Consider the following 21,336-nt stretch of genomic DNA (forward strand, 5'->3'; position numbering starts at 1 on the left):
ACTTATTTTACCGCTTATGTTTATTTTCTTGGTTAAAAACAACAAATATCTTTTAATTTACTGTGAAAATACGTAAAATTGACATTCTCAGAATTCCCTGTGTGACACTTCACAATTGATGGTTTTTAATTTTATTCAATGTTTTTAGGTTTTTAATAATATTAATTCTTTGTGGTTTTCTTGTTACCAGTTGTGTATTATAGAGTTTTATGTTACATCTTATGTTGTTAAATTAATATTTATTGCATTATTTCAGTGTTACCATGATAGTGTTTTGTCACTGTGTGCACCTAATTATTAGTATATATATATATATATATATATATATATATATATATATATATATATCACTTTTAAACAGAAAAATGTTTAGGTTGTTCTGTAAATATGTTTACATTTTCACTATATTTTTACTGAATTATTCTGGCAACTACAGCTGCCAGTGTTTTTTTTTCTGTAAAAATGACATTTTTTACAGTGTACTTTATTAAATTAATTGAACAGGATTTTTATTTTCATAGAAAAATCAAGGTAAGTAGAGCAGTTAATTCTCTTTATTTCCTGTCTGAGTCTGATTGTTGATCACATCATGCTTCAAACTGATGTGAGCATGACCCCTCCCCCGGTCACTTTCATGCACCATACAAAAAGCCCTCATGAGCCGAGCCAGTCAATCAGAGGGCACAGGCGGTCTGAGGAGGAAAGTCAACCGGCAGAGTCAGCGAACACTGTGACAAGATTGGAAAAAAGAAAGGACCAACAGATAAAGATAAAGATTTGATGAGTTTCACTCCAGACTGAGTACAGTACAGGGTAAGCATATTTTACATTTATATTAATATTGTCGTTCATTGTTCAAAACAATATACTTTTTACTTTTACCTTTTAATTTACTTTAATGCATTTAATGTATAATGAACTTATGAATAAACTGATATGCACATATGTTATACATACTTATGCCTTCATTGTTTATCCAGCAGCTTAGGACACACACTGAATCACAGACAGCTCATCCTAATACAGATATGACTGCATGCATCTTCTTACGGGGAGCAAAAATTGTAAGTATGCTGTATATTTGCAGTCATTAGAAAATAAGTCAGATTTGTCTTATAGTGTTTATTATTTCAACATCATCCCATTTTAGGAACACAGTCTAGACAAATTGTTATGTAAAATTATTTTATTAATTTTTTATTACACTGGGAAAAAAATTCCACCTGTTTAAAAAAACGTAAGTTCAGTTACCGCCTTCAATTTTAATCAACTTTGTTGTACAAGTTATTGCAACATAAATTATATTAACCTGACTTAAAAAAAAAAAAATTGGGTTGAATCACATATAACTAATAAAAAGCATAAATTATTTTGATGAGTTAAAGTGATGTAAATCTTAAGTTTCCATGACTTACTGATCTTATAATTTATAAAATTAGTTAAGATAAATTAAAAAATTAGTATAAAATAAATTAGTTTTTATTGTTTTGTTGTTTTTTAGTTTTTTTATTAGTTTTATGGGTAACACTTTACAAAAAAATTACCATTTGTTAATTAGAGTATAGAGTAACATGAACTAACAATGAAAACTACTTCCTAAGCATTTATTAATCTTAATAATGTTTATTTCGATGTTTACTAAAATTATTAAAATCAATAGTTATATCTGTTAGTATTATTTAATGGAACCTGACCTAACATGAACTAACAACTATTTTTACTAACTATCATTAACAAAGATTAATAAATCGTGTAACAAATGTATTGTGTTGTAAGTTAGTGTGTTAATTAACGTTAACTATTGGAACCTTATTGTAAAGTATTGCCTTTTTTATTTTGAAACAAAAGTCTAAATATGAGAAAAAATGTAAATCCTGTACAATACAATTAGAAAATTGTTTTGTGTTGTATTACTTTATAACATCCCATTTTATGAACAGTCAAGACAAATTATGTTTAGTACGTTATTTTTTAATTTGACCTTGTAACACTTTACAATGAAGTCCAACTAGTGTTAATGCATTATAACATGAACTAACAATGAGCTATGCATTTGTTACAGTATTTATTGATCTTTGTTAACGTTAGTTAATACTAATGCAACTGTTCATTGTTAGTTAGTTCAGGTTCACTCAGGTCCAATAAATAATATTAACAGATACAACTTTTTGATTTTAATGATGTATTAGTAAATGTTGAATTTAACAATAACTAAGATTGATAATTGCTTTAGAAGTACTTTTCATTGTCAGTTCAGTTCATGTTAACTAATGTAGTTAACTAATATGTTAACAAATGTAACCTTTTTGATTAGTGTTTCTTAGTGTTTTTATTAATTAGTTTTATTATGAACCAAATTTCTAAATATGAAAAAAACAAACAAAAAAACCAAGCGGAAATGCTGTGCAATCATAAAATTGTCATTAATGGATTTGTGTTATATTACATTATTATCTATGTTTGGCCTGATTCAGCAGACACATAATCATATTCAGCTCTACTAAATCAGGTGGGGTATTAATCTGTCATCACACTAAACCCTTAGTCACATTCAGCTTATAAACCCTCTAATTCATATGAAAATGGGAGGAACGTGCCATTGAATGTTATCTCTTTAATGTGATATATTACAATGCACTGTGACTGCTTTTAAAAGCACTTTTTACATTATCAAAATGGGGTAAAATAAGCCTTTTAGATTAATCTGAAAAAAAAAATCTAAATAGAGATCAGGACGTCCAGACGACGTGAAACATGTTTGAGAGGCTTAACCTGTCATTTTGGTTTTGCAGGACAGAGAATTGGCAGATGATGAAATTGAAGGTAAACACACCTGTCATTTGTTGTATGTGGGCATTCTATACTGTCAAAGCTTAATTTTATTTTATTTAGACACACTTACATTATTTTACGAACAAATCAGAATGCTTTGGGACTATTTCAGTAAGAAGAAATGTATGATAATAGATATTGATTATTTATTTTTTGTACTTGATTTATTTATTTACTTACATATTTACTTATGTATTCATTCATTCCAATTAGCTTTTAATGGCTTTTATTATACTGAAATTATGAAATGTGTTTTTATACACTAAAATATAGGTTCCAAAAGGAGGTTTTCACAGTGATTCCATAGAACTCTTTTTGGCCCCCTAAAGAACCTTTAAGAAAACAGTTCTAAAAGAACAATGTTTTCCTTATGCCGCAGTCAGACTTTGAGCACACAAAATTTCTACAGACACTGCAATGGTCATGGCTACAAATTAAGAGTCTGTTCCCACGACTCCCTCATTTTAAGTAAATTGTTTTACACACAATTTACTAAAACGAGAGAACAAATTCTTAATGTGTGGGAACAAATTTTTAATTTCTGGCCACAATAAATATTTTTTTGTCTGTATGCCATGTGCGGGGCTCCGTAATAACGTGCCGAAATGTGAAACTTCTTCAAATGAACTTGCGTTTCCAGTCTTCAGCATTCGTACACTGTAATAAGTTATGGTAACTCAAACCATGTGAGGAAACCGATTGCCTTAAACCATTTAAGTTTCAATAGGTATGAGTACTGTAAACTCATACATGAAGTTAAATTCACTTATATTTTAGTGTTGGTTTAGTCAATCATTAGAGTAAACTCAACTTAAAGATATTGGTAAAACTTTATTTTAGGGTCTTTTAACTAGTTGTTTATTAGCATGCATATTACTAGAATATTGGATATTTATTAGTACTTATTAATGCCTTATTCTGCATGACCTTATTCTACATTCTTAATCCTACCCAATACCTAAACTTAACAGCTAACTAACTAACTATTAATAAGCAGTAAATTAAGAGTTTATTAAGGGAAAAGTCATAGTTAATAGTTTATATGTGTTCCCCATACTAAACTGTTACCAAGATTTGAAGTTTATTCGTTCAGTTTGAATTCAGGTAACAAATCTAACTTAGTTAGCTATGGTTGGAGGAAACCGATTGCCTTAAATGGTTTAAGTTCATCAAACACAAAGTAATAAAGTTACATAAGACCAACCAAAAACTAACATTGGTATACAAAGCAATGATAACAGACAGAACAGGAATGCTGTAAAACTCAATAAGTTCAGAATATTCATTTAAGTAAACTAACTCATTTTTTTAAGTTAGTAGAACTTAAAATTATTGTGGCAAGTGGGGCGGGGCCAAGAGCCATTGGAAGCGGAGCAAGGCCAGTGTGGTGCACAGGCGTCTCTCATAAACAATCACGTCACTGGCATCCCTTCACTCCCACAGACCGCAGCCTCACCCTACTCATCATAATGTTAATTACATACAGTTCATTTAAACATCACACAGATCTTGGTTAAACGTTAGATAGCAAATAACATATGCTGTTATAACTATCAAAGAGACTGTTATTATATACTTGCATGTATATAATCAAACAACATACAGTATATGGTTGTCTTAAAAGTTTTGCAGCCCATCCTCAACCTAAACACATCCTCTCTTCAAGGGTAACCCTACAAAACTAACATAACAGAACCCCCCAGTAAATCTCAACATAACACAACAAGAAACACTAACTTATGTCTCCTTGGGCCCTATCTTGCACCCAGCGCAATTGACTTTGTACACCGACGCATGTGTCATTCCTATTTTGAACCCGCGCAAAGCGCGCTTTTCCCTCCACAGAAGCACGTCGCTAAAACTAGTGAATGAACTTGCGCTCCCTGGGCGGTTCAGCGCAAAAAAGGAGGCGTGTTCCGGCGCAAACAATCCCTGGTGCTATTTTGCTGTTCCATTAAACAATTGACCACTGACCAGAAAAAACCTAGTCTAAAGTCAGTGGCGCGTTGCGCGTTGTTTATTATGCTATTTTAAGGGCGCATGCTTGACCATAATGTATAGCGTGCACAACGCGCATACACTTTGCTCATGTAATCTACACAGATGCAACAGTTATTTTTGCAAATCATAAATTGTTACACTAAAAAAATATTAACACATGAGATGACGGAAATCATTGTGGTGTGCCACGAAGATGTGAAAAAACCTGTTTAACCGACGCTATTTTGGGTGGGTTTCTCCCATCCCCATACAACACAACTTCTCTGTCTTTCACTGCTCTTACAAGAACATCAGTCTCCTCGGCTGTGAACCGCTCCTGGCGTGCGCCTGGTAAATACGCCATAATAATAGCAATCCATAATGGAACTTGCGCACCTGCTTTTAAAGGGAATGTTGGATGACGCTCTGATTGGTTTATTTCACGTTACGCCCAAACCACACCTATGAATAATGAAGCTACTTCAGACCAACCCATTTTAGATTTGCGCCGGGCGCAAGAGCCATTTATCCCGCCGGGAAAATAGCAACAGCGCCGAGACCCGCCCACAAAGTTACTTGCGCTTCGCGCTTTGACACTTGCGTTTCAGATCGTTAAAATAGGGCCCCTTATGTTAATCTTGTGCAAAAACACACTTAATTTCTACATTTACAGTCTGACGTAAAGCATACTGGGAATTATAAATCTGCTGCAACTCAAATCATATTAAGTTCAGCTGACTACAATCAAATTTTGAGTTCACACAACTTTTTTCTATTAAGTACAATGAACTTTCATTATTATTTGAGTGAAACAAACTCATTTCATTTCATTAATTTCACTGTTCGGTTTTACAGTGATATGAATGGAAGTCAGTGGAACGAAAAGTGTAGTGTGACCGCACCATAGTGTGAAGAACATTTTAATTATCTAAAGAACCTTTTTCCACTATAAAGAACATTTTGTGGAATTGAAAGGTTCCGTGATGTCAAAGGTTCTTTATGGAACCATCAAAGTCAATAAAGAGCCTTTATTTTTAGGGTGTCCATATCTTGATGACTCTTTCTTTGTTTTCAGAGCTGAGAGAGGCATTTAATGAATTTGATAAAGATAAAGATGGCCTAATTAGCTGTAAGGACCTGGGAAACCTGATGAGGACGATGGGCTATATGCCAACCGAGATGGAGCTGATCGAGTTGGGCCAGAACATCAACATGAATTGTAAGTAGCATAAATTAAGTTAGTTAGTAAAGAGTGTCTTTTTCTATCAGGCTTAAATTCAAATTAATTCACTGGCATGGATTGTTTTGCATGCAATATTAGCAAAACATTAATACACATGCAGAAGCAAAAGGGAAACATGTTTATCTATTTGTAATCTGTTTTCACTTTCTTTTTGTCTCAGTGGGAGGGAGGGTAGACTTTGAAGACTTTGTGGAGTTAATGGCCCCAAAGCTTTTGGCAGAAACAGCAGGCATGATTGGTGTGAAGGAACTGCGAGATGCTTTCAAAGAGGTGAGAAGACAAACTAAACAGAAACATGTGTCTGCTGATGCACAATGACGAACAATTAAGGTTATTTGGCATTTTGTGGATTCGCCCAAACAGAAGGTGCTAAAACTCTCACCTGGCTTCAGCAAACTCCATTTGACCTGTTACCACAATGTTATCTCTCAACTTGGAAGGAGGATGAAGTCCTTGTAGTTAATGAAGTCAGTTTGCTCTGGATGAAAAGCAGATCAGTGGTTCTCGGTTGGTGGGTTGCGAGCCAAGTATAGGGTGCATGTCTGTTCTTTAGAGGTCACGGCCAGCGTCAATGCGAATATCACTGCATTTTCACATAAATTCTGTTGTTTTGTCTCGTCTACAGTTCGATATGGACGGCGATGGCTCGATCACTACTGAGGAACTGAGATGTGCTATGAGTAAATTACTGGGAGAACACATGAACCACAGAGAGATTGACGCTGTCGTCCAAGAGGCGGACAATAATGGTGATGGTACAGTAGATTTTGAAGGTGAGAAATGACAAATAAAGCATATAGACACCTCACACTTCCTACACATATATACGTGTGAAATGATTTTCTGCTTGTTTCTGCAGAGTTTGTGAAGATGTTGTCAAGCTGCTGAGAACATCGTCTTATTCTGGATGCTGCAGATACATAAAACATACATAAAGACAGCATATGCATGGACGTAAATATAACAGCAATGTACAGAAAGGTTTTTTCCCCCATAAACTATGCAAAAATCTCAAGCTTTCAATGCAATACTAAGTTATTGATCTTAAAACTGGATGCACAATATGTCTCTAATATCATCTTTACATTATTTTTAGAAGATATTTCCTCAATAAAATACAAAATTATGAAATAAATGACATGGAGTGATGTTTCTCTCTTTGTTTATGTGAATGTGAGTTTTCTTGAGCACACAAAAATCCAAAAAGACAATGGCTGCATCCAAAATCGCACTTCCCTACTATATAATAGGCGAAAAACAGTATGTGACGAGACAGAATTCAAAGTACTCATAAAAGAGTACTACTTCTGGCTGTGTGCATACAATGGACACTTTACTATCCCATGAGGCCACGGGAGAGGATTTATGAATGGCAGTGAATCAACGAAACTGACGCTGGAAGGCCACATGATAATGACAGCATGGCAAATGTAGTACGACCAGATTACATTCATTATACAGAGCATACCTGTACTTTTGTACAGGTTCTGCAAAGTAATTACTTATTCAAAATAAGTACCTACTCAAGAGGGTATGCGATTTTGGATGCAGCTGATGTCTAAATGCATCAGTGTGAATCTGATCTGTGTTCAGTCTCCTAATCTTTATGCTTGAGTCCTTCAGATTAACTGACCCCTGAACTGAACTCTGCTCTTCAGCACGGTCTGCTGTCGTCAGCCTCGACGACATCATTTTTATGAATGATGCTTCATCCTGTAGGCTTCCAGTAACTAAATATCTCTATTAATCTGTTGTTTCTCAGAAAAAAAGAAAAGGAAATAAACTGAAACAACCCATGTAATCTATGTACTGGACTTCTGCTGAGAGCAGATGGTGAAGATGAGAAATCACTTTTAAGATAAACTTTCTTTGGAAGATTAGTGGGGATAATGGAAGGATGATGGGATGAGAGGCACTGAAAGATTTTGGACTGTTTATGAGCAAATTGATGTGGACATACTGCAAAAACTGTACAAGGAGAAAAAAATGAGACACTTGTTTGAAACTACATAAATGAGCCACATCAATATTGCTTAGATGGATGCACTAGTATAGACAGTATACATTATGCAAGGACACCTTAAAATAAAGTGTAACCCTACTTAGTTATCGTTTTTAAAATAAATAGTCTGGTCCAGAAAATGTAAAATATAATAAAATAGTGCTACAGTACAGTAAATGAAATAATAAAATAAAATAGTGATAAATTAATCTATAAGATATTATCTGGAGTCAAACAATACTTGTAACATATGGCAGATACTGATTTTTTTTTTTTTTTTTTTTTTTAAGATAAATAGACTGGTGTGGAAAAATAATAAAATAAAATAATAATTTAAAAAAAAATAATTAAAAAAATAAAATAATATAATAAAATATATTAATAAAATAAAAATTTATATAAAATAAAATAAAAAATAATAATAAAATAGAGGTCCAGTACTCTATACGATGTTATCTGGAATCAAATGGTACAAATTCTATATAACAAATCTAGAACAATTATAATAAGAATCATAAAAGAAATGAAATGATTGTTGTTGTTTTTTTGTTTTTTTTTTAATAAAAATAGCTCATATTAAATTAACACTCATTTAGACATTGTATTATTAGTATTACTAATAATAATAATAAATAAATAAATAAATAAATAATCTACAATATGAATTTCATATTATCCATTGATAAAGCTGATATTTTGGAACTAATCAAGGGGAACTATCACTACTGTTAATCTGCCAAGTGGGCACATACATCTGCCGGGATAATCTCAAAATCCCAAAATTGGCTAAATATCATTTTGATTAATCTGCCTGATTTGAGTCACTAATCAATTCCTATATCAGCATAATACATCGAAGAAAGACAAGGTGACAGGAAATACTAAAAACTTCAACAGAGACCTCCAGGGAAGTTTAAATAAATTGCCACACTTGTGTCACACTTATGTCACATTCGCAAACACGTGAAATAAAGCTGTATTTAATTGCAGCAATGGTGTTTATGAACTCAAAAAATAACAGAATAACCAATAACAGACTGACGATAATGGACAAAGACTGAATCAAAACCAAGGCTATAAATACACAGAGGGATGATTAAAAAAACACAGAACAGGTGTGTAACTAAATCAGTAACCAAGGTTCTAGCTCAAAAGCACACAGACAGACGGGCAGGCAGGTAAAACCAAAACTAGAACACAAAACAAACCCCGACACAGAGCTCATGAGAATCAGACAAGAAGAGAGGACGCCGCGTGATTAGCAAATGCTATGAAATCCCAAAACATCCTGGATCAGCCTGTTCTGGGGCTCTTTGAGGAGAGAGAGAGACAGAGAGAGAGTAAATAACAAGGGAGAATGAAAGAAATAAAGGGATCAATGGAACGAAGAGAGCTGTCAAGTCATTTAAGACGGTTAAGGGTTAAGAAGGTTACGAGATGTAAAAGAACCGGTTGTGCTGTGATTCTTCATGCATGCGACACAACAGATATAATAAAACTTTGACACTGTTGTGTAAGCACACAAACTGCAGCTTTACAGCTTGAGATTGCAGATTTAAGGGTGAAGAAAATCCTGAAAAGTAAGCCAAAAATCTGAGAGATCTAATATAGTGTGCTTAAAATACACAGACCAAAAATAAAGAAGGTCATTATCTCAGGATATGTGGTCATCTCCATTGTTGTGTTTGCAAAGTCACTTTCCTGCTGTTGTTACTGTCTGTTTTGTGAAAGTCAAGGAGACCTACACTAAAACTTTGAAATATTACGATTTTAATGTTTTTGAAAGTCTCTTCTGCTCACAAAGGCTGCATTTATTTGATGAAAAATAGAAAAAAATAATATTTGTGACTTTTTTTCTCAGAATTGTGTGATATAAACTCACAACTGCGAGTTATAAAGTCATAATTGCAAGATATAAACAACTGCGAGTTACAAAGTCAGAATTGCGAGATATAAAGTCGCAACTGCAAGTTATAAAGTCAGAATCGTGAGATATAAAGTCAGAATTGCGATATATAAAACACAATTGCGAGATATAAAGTCAGAATTGTGAGTTATAAAGTCAGAATTGAGAGATATAAACTCAAAATTTATGAGTTATAAAGTCAGAATTAAGAGATATAAACTCAGAATTACGAGTTATAAAGTCAGAATTGTGAGTTATAAAGTCAGAATTGTGAGATAAAAATATGCAATTATCTTTTAAATTGTTTTATTCCGTGGCGGAAACAAGCATCCATGTTTTTTTTTAATATACATTTTAGAATGTTTTTGTTCCTGTGATATAAAGCTGAAATTTCAGCAGTGATTATTCCATTTTTCAGTTGTGCTGCTTAAAATTTTTGTGGAAACCTTGATGCATTTTTTTTTTTTTTTCAGGATTCTCTGATGAATAGAAGAACAGTATTTATTTGAAATAGAATCTTTAGGTGGTTATGGCCCAGAATACACACACACACACACACACACACACACACACACACACACACACACACACACACACACACACACACACACACACACACACACATCCAGAATCCTCTGCTGCAGTTGCTTGACAATAGTGCTTGTTTCTGTGTGACAGCTGGGACTGCAGGGCTTAGGCCACAAATTACCCAAAGTAAACTAACACCCCGTTCCCGCGCACACAATATTACTGAGCACATCTGTCCAGCACAACTGCCCTCCGCTCACACACTGTCCAGTGCCAAGGCCAAGATTCATGCCCCAAAAGTGTTTGATTAAAACCTTATATAACACACACTGGTTTTGGTGTCTCATCTGGAATCCAACACGCTTTGTAAACTTGCAAAGCATAAAAATTTGTGATGCCTTCACCCTTTTAGAACATTTAAGAAAAACATTTTGTGGTTGCAGTGAATACTAGAGAACACCTACTAGAATATCTAAAGGAATACCTCAAGTAAGAAAAGCTGACAGAACATGAAGTATAATCAGAGACTGAACCAGCTGAAGGAGAGATGATGGATCTTTTTTTAAATGAAAAAAAGAGCTGTTTAAGAGGGATACAGGATGGCAAATGATGTAATGATTATGGCTTCTGGCCCATCATTGCAGTTTTATCCCTGAAACATGCACGACAGGATGTATTATCCACATAAATCTCTCTCTCTCTCTCTTATTCATGATACTGCGCCTTCTGCACAGCAGGTCAACAGCAGCATTATTGGTTGATCGGGATCATGACCTCTGACTCCAATCAGCTTTTCCAACACCATGCTTTTTTTAAGTCACAAACCCCAAAAACACATGAATTTCCAGTAATTATGTAGCACTTTCATATATATATGAGAAAAGAATCACTTAACAGTACAGATATATAAAATAAGGAAGTATTTAATTTAATTTGCAAAAGCATAGCATATTTTTTACCATTGTTTAATTAATTGAATTTTCTATGCTACTTTTTAAAATAAAAAATAAAATAAAAAATATTTTAAAAAACCTCAATCAATATTGTAACATTTATGGTCAATCTACATTTTTCTATAATTGCAACCTTCTAAAATTTTTTTTTTTATTTTTTTTATCATTGCATTTTCTTGCGTTAAAAAAATAAGGTGGATGAGATGCTCTTGCCCTTAAAAAAACTACAAGAACAAGAATTAAAAGTGCGGATGAGCGGATATGACGCGTTACGCAATAGTACGTTCTCACGTTCTGTCGACTGACAGCTGCCGCTTTCATTCGCTCGTGAAGCAACATTTCCAGTGAGTTTTCTATGTAACTTAACACGTTGTTTAGTTTACTTAACTTAATCTCACTCTGCAGAGCGCTGAAGATCCTTCTGACTTGTGTTTTAAACAGTTTATTGCAGCGCAGTTAATCTGACAATCTCTTTCCGCGTGCAGCTTCCCTTTAGCAAGTTGTTACCTGATGATGGCAGTGCAGACTTTAACAGCATGTGGAGAAATTAATTACCTTTTATTTTATAAATCACATTCAAGGAGCAATTTCCAAGCATATACATCACATTATGTCACATGCATTTTATTTATATAAGCAACGTCTGAGTAAATATTGATGTGGTTTTATCTTAAAGACCCCATGAAAACAGAGTTAGGGATTTTAAGAGTCTTTTTAGCTTTGAGACCTTCAGTATGAAGGCTCCTAAAAAGTCCTGTACTTGTCATAGATGCAAACTCCTCACCTTTCAGTGAGAACTCACCTTTTTGAGAACAAAATTGGTTTTGCATAGATCCAATGATAAAGTGTTTTTATGGGGAGGGGTGCTTGTGAACTTACAAGGGTAAATAAAGAACTGGTTGTTTCAGTAAGCACTGTACAGCGTTTCCTATATTTTAAAATATTTTATATTTTCCAGTATTTTATGTATTTGAGGTCTGAGATGTGGCAAACTATTGCCGTCTAATCAGCCAATATTGTCTTAAATATCCTGCATAGCACTTTGTCTTTTATAACATGAGATTTTAACCAAATGTTGATTTTGGTAAAATGTTGCAACAATATGTAAATTTTTTCATGAAAAATTACAATTTTGGACATATAAAGTAATAAAATATAAATGAGCATGTAAAACAAATAACTTAAAGCTGCAGTCCGTAACTTTTTTTTTGGTTAAAAATGATCCAAAATCAATTTTTGAGCAAGTACATAACCAGTCAGTGTTCAAAACTATCTAATTATCTTGTCTCGATTCACAAACGGTAAGCTTGTAATAATGTTTTATAATAAGAGCGACATGGCGGATTTCTGCGGGAAATTTGAGCATGCAGCAGTTCGTCTGTGCGTCATTACATCACATCCGTAAACAGAAAGGAAGGAGTCCCGTCCAGGCTAGTTGGTTTTTATCACGCGAGGACGCTGCTGGTAGCGGATCATTTATAGCCTGTTCCCTATTATATAATAGGTGAAAAACAGTATGTGACGAGTCTGAATTCAAAGTACTCATAAAAGAGTCAAAAAAGTACTACTTCCGGCTGTGTGCATACATTGGACACTTTACTATCCCATGAGGCCACGGGAGAGGATTTATGAATGGCAGTGAAGCAACGAAACTGACGCTGGAAGGCCACATGATAATGACAGCATGGCGAATGTAGTACGACCAGATTACATTCATTATACAGCCTTTATAGCCACGTACAAATAACTGTTCCGCATATGACTGTAATTGCAGGTTTCAACCAAGAGATGGCGACAAAGAGGAAGAATCGCGGACTGCAGCTTAAAAAAAAAATCTGTTCCCCGCCCCGCACAATGCTCTCACTTTTTTCCCCCTTACCTATTTGCATCCCTGTGTATTGTATGTTTGGTATTAGAAATAAGTTTCTAAATCTGATATTTTTTCTTTTACAGCTTTTCCCTCCCTCATGTTCACCAGATGTAGGGAATTTTCTGGAAATCTTCTCCGTTTGAGCTATTGCATCTCCTTCAAAAACAGCAAATTTCTCTGTAGTCCACAGCTTTCTGCTTCACAGATTTGTTCTTTCCATTTTTCATCCTCGCATTCGTTTTTCACTTCTCTTCTTGTACCATATTTGTCTTTTCAACACCCCCTTCCCTCAAGGTCTTGTTTTCCTGTACTCGGGTCTGATAGAGATATTTGTTACCTTTCTGGTTTCACCCATCCTGTTGGAAACATGGAGTTACACAAAGTGCTCGAGGTTCTCGAACAGCTCGCTCCACTGTCATTGGCTGAATCGTGGGATAACGTTGGCCTGTTGGTGGAGCCCACCAATCCACGTCCAATCAAAACTATCCTGCTAACCAATGACCTGACAGCAGCCGTCATGGACGAAGCTGTAGCGATGAATTGTGACCTGATTGTCTCATACCACCCGCCACTCTTTCGACCTTTCAAACGACTGCTTCAGAAGGACTGGAAGCAGCGGTTGGCTGTCAGAGCGATAGAGGGCGGCATTGCCATTTTCTCTCCTCACACTTCATGGGACAGTGTTGAAGGAGGCGTTAATGATTGGTTAGTTGGAGGAATGGGTAAGAAAGAACACTTTATTTTCTGTAGTGTGGGTCAAAGAGTCAGAAATTCTTACTTGTGCCTCTTTTCACAGGCAGCGGACAAGTGTCAGTATTAAGTCAAGCCCACTCTTGCGGCCCACAGAAACACAGGCTTGAGTTCTCGTCCATGAATGAAGAAGAACTAAACAGCCTTTTGGAGCAACTAAGACACATAGAAGGCAGTGAAACCTTTCAGTGCTCTACAATAAGGTAAGTGTATGTTTGCAAGTAGTTTTGCCCATGATATGTAATGGCATCCATTCAAACACTGCTCCATATTCATCTTCAGAAATGAAAGTGGAGGGCAGCAGGTGAACCTAACCTGTGATAGTTCAGCGCTAACTGCTGCTGTGCAGATTCTGCTTTCAAATCCACATGCCAGCAAATCCCTGAACATCACACAAGTCCAGCAGGTGAGTAAACAAGAACAATTTTAGCTCTACAATTTGTCTTTTTTTTTGGTGTCTGTCATACTGTTCATCTTTGATTCGTAAGTAAGTAAATTGTATACTTTTATTCAGAAAAGATGCATTAAATTGATTAAAAGAGACAGTAAAGACATTTATGATGTAAAAAAAAAAAAAAAATTGCAAATAAATCCTGTTCTTTTGAACTTAATATTCATCAAAGAATACTGAAAAAATGTATCACGGTTTCCACAAAAGTTTTAATCAACACAACTCTAAAAATTCAACACTGATAATAATAAAAAATGTTTCTTGAGCAGCAAATCAGCATATTAGAATGACTTTTGAAGGATCATGTGACACTGAAAGGGTTAGTTCACCCAAAAATGAAAATTATGTCATTTATTACTCACCCTCATGTCGTTCCACACCCGTAAGACCTTCGTTCATCTTTGGAAAACAAATTAAGATATTTTTGATAAAATCTGATGGCTCAGTCAGGCCTCCATTGACAGCAAGAACACTCCCTTTTTCAATGTCCAGAAAGCTACTGAAGACATATTTAAAACAGTTCATGTGACTACAGTGGTTCAACCTTAACATTATAAAGCGATGAGAATACTTTTGTGCGGCAAAAATAACAAAATAGCGACTTTATTCAACAATATCTAGTAGTGTGCGATTTCAAAACACTGCTTCATGAAGCTTCGAAGCTTTACGAATGTTTTGTTTCGAATCAGTGGTTCGGAGCGCCAAAATCACATGATTTCAGTAAACAAGGCTTTGTTACATCATAAGTGTTTTGAAACTTCAATAGTTCACAAGAGTTTGGCATTTTGATACGCGATCCGAACCACTGATTCGAAACAAAAGATTCGTAAAGCTTCCAAGCTTCAGGAAGCAATGTTTTGAAATTACGGCCATTACTAGATATTGTTGAATAAAGTCGCTATTTTGTTAATTTTGGAGCACAAAAAGTATTCTCGTTGCTTTATAATATTAAGGTTGGACCACTGCAGTCACATGAACTGTTTTAAATGTTTTTAGCAGCTTTCTGGGCATTGAAAAAGGGAGTGTTACTGCTGGTGATGCAAGCCTCACTGAGCCATCGGATTTGATCAAATATCTTAATTTGTGTTCTGAAGATGAACAAAGGTCTTACGGGTGTGGAACGACATGAGGGTGAGTAATAAATGACAGAATTTTGATTTCTGTGTGAAAAATCTAAACCCTCCACTTTCCCCAGCTTTATAACAGTAAAAGCTCTTTTCATGTAATCATAATGCTATATTGTGTAATGTTTATCAACATAACACTGATAAAAATATATATAGGCTCACTTTATTGGTATTTAAATCAGTGTTTCTCAACTCCAGTCCTCGGGACCCACTGCTCTGCACATTTTGTATGTATCCCTTATTTAACACACCTGATTTAGATCATCAGCTCATTAGGAGAGTCTGCATGAACTGAATTGAGTGTGTCAGATAAGAGAGACATACAAAATGTGCAGAGCAGTGGGTCCCGAGGACTGGAGTTGAGAACCACTGATTTAAATAGTATAGGCTTATGTTGAACTTTATTTTTGTACAAACAAATGCTGTATTAAGCAGTACATAAAGTATTGAATGAAAACATCTCTGAAACGTCTCAGTATTTGACATTGACATACCTTTTCTTTGCAAGGAAATAGTAAAAAAGTCATTTCTAAGACCATGTGTTATAAACACTTTTAATTTAATTTGATAATTGACATCCTGATATATAATTATCCTTCGGATGAGACGTTAAACCGAGGTCCTGACTCTCTGTGGTCATTAAAAATCCCATGGCACTTCTCGTAAAGAGTAGGGGTGTAACCCCGGTGTCCTTGCCAAATTCCCTCCATAGGCCCTTACCAATCACGGCCTCCTAATAATCCTCATCCATTGAATTGGCTCTTTCACTCTCTCTCCTCTCCACCTACAGCTGGTGTGTGGTGAGCGCACTGGCGCCGTTGTACTGTGGCTGCCGTCGCATCATCCAAGTGGATGCTGCACACTGTTGGTGGATGAGGAGAGACCCCTGATATGATTGTAAAGCGCTTTGGGTGTACAGTAGTACATATGAAAGCGCTATATAAATGCCTCATTCATTCATTCATTCATAATTACAGGTATCAATTTTACCTGTCTCACAATTTATTGATTTTCTCTTTTTCTGTTCTCTAGCCTCCTTTGTTGGGTTGTGGTCAAGGACGACTCAGTGTTCTGGATGAGCCAGTGTCTGTTTCTACAGCAGTTCAGAAAATGAAGACTCACTTGGGTTTGCCCCATTTGAGACTGGCCCTGGGGGACCAACAAACATTAGGTGGGGTATGAGAGATATCCATCTTATTTTTAACGTAAGAATGGACCATTTTTAACTTAAATGCAAGGCTTCCAGTGTCAGCCGCTTCCAGCTTCACTTCCAGTGTGCATTATGCTGCTTGAAATTGCAAACTGGTATTTCTGTTTCTTATATTATTTAAAATTTTTATCATAATTATTAGGTCTGCCCTCACCAAAGATTTTTCTATCCAACTAGGATTTAAGCCATTAGTTGACTAGTCTCATGTTTATGATAGTAATTTAATTGCTTAACTATATACTGGGGGGATGGCATCGGAAAATGGTTTCAGTGAATATTATGTAACATTGTTCTACATTACAGAGAAAAATGAAAACATAATAATGTGCCTTTATGCGTGCCTCAAGCACACGCATAAAGCTTGCTACAGCGCACTGGCAAAAGTAATGACTATGAATGTGTCTGAAAGGAGACTGTATGAACATTTTAATAATTTAATCAATTGTGTTTTCTAAGTGAGTGTCATCTGCAAAGATGAAGTTGACCACACTCATTCGACATCTCTGCAGTATAGATGCGCCTATAGTTAAGTTAAACGTCATGTACTTGGATACACACCTAGTAATAGCGCACATTTATCTGCGTTAATATTGGAGTGAGTTGCTTCAGTTTGTCCATCACACACTGTTTTTTTTTTTCTTCAACTAACCGACTAAGTAAAATTTGGTTGAGCAAACCTCTTCTCATCATTGTAATCATCACCAAACTGGTTTGTAGTGCAAATAGTTTTACTGGTTACTCCACTTTCTCTAGTTATTTACTAGGGGTGTGACGAGACGGGTATCTCACGAGACGAGACGAGACTCGAGATTGAGTTCACGAGATGAGACGAGACAAGATTTTTACACACTATTTTTAAGAAATCCTCAATGGCGAAATACATGACTAGAAAAAATATTCTGCAGGTGTATTTGAAATGTTTTAACTAATCATCTTATAATGAATGTCATTCAGTTCTACTTTCTGAGTATGAATTATCATATGCAGTAAAAGACAACAATACTCAAGTACTGTAAAAGGTTTTGCCACTAACTCAACTGACTGACTTCTCTCCTGTATGATTTCAGTCTCTTCAGAGTTCACTGTACATGAATTTATGAGCTTCTACAACTTTTGACCTCCTAACTGAACTCCTTTCCACAAACTGATCATAGAAATAAAAACAGTATAAATAAAAATGGTAACACTTTACAATAAGGTCTCATTTATTAACATTAACATATTAACCAACATCAACTAACAATGAGCAATATATTTGCTGCAGTATTTATTAATCTTTGTTTATGTTAGTTAATAAAAATAGTCATTCATTGTAAGTTCATGATAGTTCACAGTGCATTAACTAATGTTAACAAATGAAACCTTATTGTTTGTGCTTAATAAGATTAAGAGAAAACTGTTATTAATTTTTATGGTAACACTTTACAAGTTGAAACCATAATCACACTCTCTCAATATTCAAAGTGCAAATAAGACCAACTTTTTCTTTGATACAGAGCTAAGAGATGGTTACAACTACACTGCCCAGCCTAAAATAGCTTTCATATTGAGAGATATTTGCATTCATCAAGGAGCCACTTTCAAAATGCGGGTATTGAAATCGCGTTTGAATGTGCGCGCGCGTTTACTTTCACTTTCAGCGATCGCGCGTAACTCTTTAAATATGGAGCGGCGGCGACCGTTATCCAACTTAATTAAATGTTTTTTATTTAAACACAAAGCAAAAGGACAGTGGAGACGTAATGTAAACGTAGCGGTGGCATATTCTTTCCTAATCATCCTAACACTCTGTCATGGCAACATCACGAGACTACTTTTCGCCTCGACGAGAAATCTCGTCACACCCCTATTATTTACCCATAGTGACTAATGAATGACAAGTCTCATACATTCACAGAAAATGGCTTACTTCCGTGTTGAAAAATAAGGTGTATAAGAAGTCACACTTCTCCCCACTTCACTGGAGATCAACGGGTTGAAGGTCCAAATGTCAGTTTCAGTGCAGCTTCAAAGAGCTCTACATGAATCATGATCCCAGATGAGGAATAAGGGTCTTATCTAGAGAAACATTGTCAACAAAATTGTAACATTGTAAACAAAAGTATACTTTTTTACCACAAATGCTCATCTTGCACTGCTCTGTGATTGCGATGTGTTGCGTAATCAAGTTGAAAAGGTCACGCATGACGTAGGTGGAAGCACCGCGGTAGGTGCAAAAAAATCCATTAAAGGTGCCATCGAATGAAAATTGAATTTACCTCGCCATAGATGAATAACATCCATTGTTTCATTGTTTCATCATTAATATGTACGCCCCCAATATTTGCATATGCCAGCTCATGTTCAAGGCATTACACAAGGGCAGGACGTCTGGATCTGTGCACAGCTGAATCATCAGACTAGGTAAGCAAGCAAGGAACAATAGAGAAAAATGGCAGATGGAGCGAATAATAACTGACATGATCCATGATATCATGATATTTTTAGTGATATTTGTAAATTGTCTTTCTAAATGTTTCGTTAGCATGTTGCTAATGTACTGTTAAATGTGGTTAAAGTTTCCATCGTTTCTTACTGTATTCACGGAGACAAGAGTCGTCGCTATTTTCATTTTTTAAACACTTGCAGTCTGTATAATCCAAAAAACACATCTTCATTCTTTATAAATCTCTCCAACAGTGTGTAATGTTAGCTTTAGCCACGGAGCACTATCAAACTCATTCAGAATCAAATGTAAACATCCAAATAAATACTATACTCAGATGATCGGATGCATGCATGCAGCATGCATGACAAACACTTTGTAAAGATCCATTTTGAGGGTTATATTAGCTGTGTGCACTTTGTTTATGCTGGTTAAGGCAGTTGAGAGCTCGGGGGGGCGGGGAGTGCGAGATTTAAAGGGGCCGCACGCTGAATTGGTGCATATGTAATTATGGCTCAAAATAGGCAGATAAAAAATTTATTTAAAAAAAAAAACTATGGGGTATTTTGAGCTAAAACTTCACAGACACATTCAGGGGACACCTTAGACTTATATTTCATCTTTTGATAAAGGGGTTCTAGGGCACCTTTAAAATTTTCTCCTCCAACTTCAAAATTGTCCGACATTGTTGTCTTTGCACATTCGCTTTGTAGACAGTGGATCTGTACTTTCCGCCTACGTCACACGTGACCTTTCCAACGTGATTACATAATGTGTGGCGCATCGCAAAGCTAGTGCAAGATGAGCAGTTTTTGGTTAAAAAGCATATAATTTTTATTTTTTTAGAAAACGTAGAAAATTGTTTCTCTAGATAAGACCCTTATTCCTCGTCTGGGATCGTGTAGAGCTCTTTGAAGCTGCACTGAAACTGACATTTGGACCTTCAACCCGTTGAACCCCAGTGAAGTCCACTATATGGAGAAAAATCCTGGAATGTTTTCCTCAAAAACCTTTATGAAAAAAAGAAAGACATAAACATTGTGGATGACATGGGGGTGAGTAAATTATCAGGACATTTTTAAATTCTGAAGTGAACTAATCCTTTAAATCAACCTCCTTGCAATCACATCATTCTCGATAGGGCACAGCTGATGAGCCAATGAGCTCGCTGCTCAAACTTCAAATACAGGTCAGCATTTTCTGTTAGCACTAGCAGTTGCAGCATGCTTTCAGAAACCCTCCACCTTCCCCAGCTCCACCTGTGTAGATCTGCTACGGGTAAATCATGTACGCTATATTGTACAGCAGCGTGCCGTGTACATATTGGCAGTAGCAAGTCCCGTACTTGCTCTGCAGCAGCAGCGAAGCAGATCTGTTCCACCAAGACCAAGTATCTTATCAACATTGTTATATCTTTTACCATGCCAAACACTCTGTCATGACAGATCTGCATTTATATGATGTTTTAGACTCTATAGTGAAGACGGTTGCAGTATGTGCAGGGTCTGGAGCGTCTGTCATACAGGGAGTAAAAGCAGACCTCTACATCACTGGTATGTCACAAATGGCACAAAAACAAAAATCTGATGTTCATCAATTTATTGAAGTCATAGAATACAAATAATATAAGTACAAAAAATACAGTTAACCCAAGCTTATTTTTTCTCATTTTCAGGTGAGATGTCCCATCATGAGGTTCTAGATGCGGTTTCTAAAGGTACGAGTGTGATTCTCAGCGAACATAGCAACAGCGAGAGAGGCTTCCTGACTGTATTCAGAGACAGACTGGCTGCACGACTGGGCGACACCGTTAACATAGTGATCTCTCAAAGAGACCGAGATCCGCTACAGGTGATTTGATCTCAACCGATCACACAGCCAGTTAGTCATATTGGACTGTATATATGGATATCACAAAGAATATTCATTGTCTGAACTTAAGGTTGTAAATGCAAATGTAACATTGTTCTATAAACAAGCAAAATAAACAGACATATACTGAACGAGTCTGCTGTGTTGTAACCCTGCTGTATCATATTGTATCAATTTTTATATTGTT

General features: G+C 35.6%; 2 protein-coding genes across 4 annotated transcripts; both read left to right on the forward strand.

Annotated features, from left to right (window-relative positions):
* The first annotated feature begins 402 nt into the window (after positions 1–402).
* Positions 403–7,176, forward strand: cabp5a (calcium binding protein 5a). 3 transcript variants are annotated; one of them, XR_007181951.1, is made up of 7 exons: positions 403–813; positions 981–1,064; positions 2,793–2,823; positions 5,888–6,031; positions 6,216–6,325; positions 6,419–6,566; positions 6,681–6,822. XR_007181951.1 is itself a non-coding variant. In XM_048171008.1 (7 exons), exons 2-7 carry the CDS (start codon positions 1,029–1,031, stop codon positions 6,941–6,943), a joined length of 498 nt encoding a protein of 165 aa, XP_048026965.1. In that variant the 5' UTR covers positions 414–813; positions 981–1,028; the 3' UTR covers positions 6,944–7,176. The 3 variants fall into 3 exon arrangements, 2 of the variants coding, with proteins under 2 accessions (XP_048026965.1, XP_048026966.1); XM_048171008.1 differs by lacking the exon at positions 6,419–6,566 and adding an exon at positions 6,915–7,176 and having other exon boundaries at positions 414–813; positions 6,681–6,828; XM_048171009.1 differs by lacking the exon at positions 6,419–6,566 and adding an exon at positions 6,915–7,176 and having other exon boundaries at positions 414–813; positions 984–1,064; positions 6,681–6,828.
* Positions 7,177–11,692: 4,516 nt separating this feature from the next.
* nif3l1 (NIF3 NGG1 interacting factor 3-like 1 (S. cerevisiae)) lies at positions 11,693–21,280 on the forward strand. The gene is made up of 7 exons (XM_048170990.1): positions 11,693–11,788; positions 13,398–14,036; positions 14,111–14,267; positions 14,347–14,470; positions 16,675–16,813; positions 20,747–20,830; positions 20,953–21,280. The coding sequence occupies exons 2-7, from the start codon at positions 13,412–13,414 to the stop codon at positions 21,135–21,137; spliced, it is 1,314 nt and encodes a 437-aa protein (XP_048026947.1). The 5' UTR covers positions 11,693–11,788; positions 13,398–13,411; the 3' UTR covers positions 21,138–21,280.
* Positions 21,281–21,336: the final 56 nt, after the last annotated feature.

This window comes from Megalobrama amblycephala, linkage group LG20 (genome assembly GCF_018812025.1).
Source record: "Megalobrama amblycephala isolate DHTTF-2021 linkage group LG20, ASM1881202v1, whole genome shotgun sequence".
NCBI lineage: Eukaryota > Metazoa > Chordata > Actinopteri > Cypriniformes > Xenocyprididae > Megalobrama > Megalobrama amblycephala.

Bases quoted from the DNA above. Each gene is read 5' to 3' on its own strand.
- cabp5a (XM_048171008.1), top strand. From the start codon at position 1,029: ATGACTGCATGCATCTTCTTACGGGGAGCAAAAATT. The intron at 2,824-5,887 runs GTAAACACACCT...CTTTGTTTTCAG, and splicing joins GGCAGATGATGAAATTGAAG to AGCTGAGAGAGGCATTTAAT. The intron at 6,829-6,914 runs GTGAGAAATGAC...TTGTTTCTGCAG, and splicing joins TGGTACAGTAGATTTTGAAG to AGTTTGTGAAGATGTTGTCA.
- nif3l1 (XM_048170990.1), top strand. From the start codon at position 13,412: ATGTTCACCAGATGTAGGGAATTTTCTGGAAATCTTCTCCGTTTGAGC. The intron at 14,471-16,674 runs GTGAGTAAACAA...TCTGTTCTCTAG, and splicing joins ACATCACACAAGTCCAGCAG to CCTCCTTTGTTGGGTTGTGG. The intron at 20,831-20,952 runs GTATGTCACAAA...TCTCATTTTCAG, and splicing joins AGCAGACCTCTACATCACTG to GTGAGATGTCCCATCATGAG.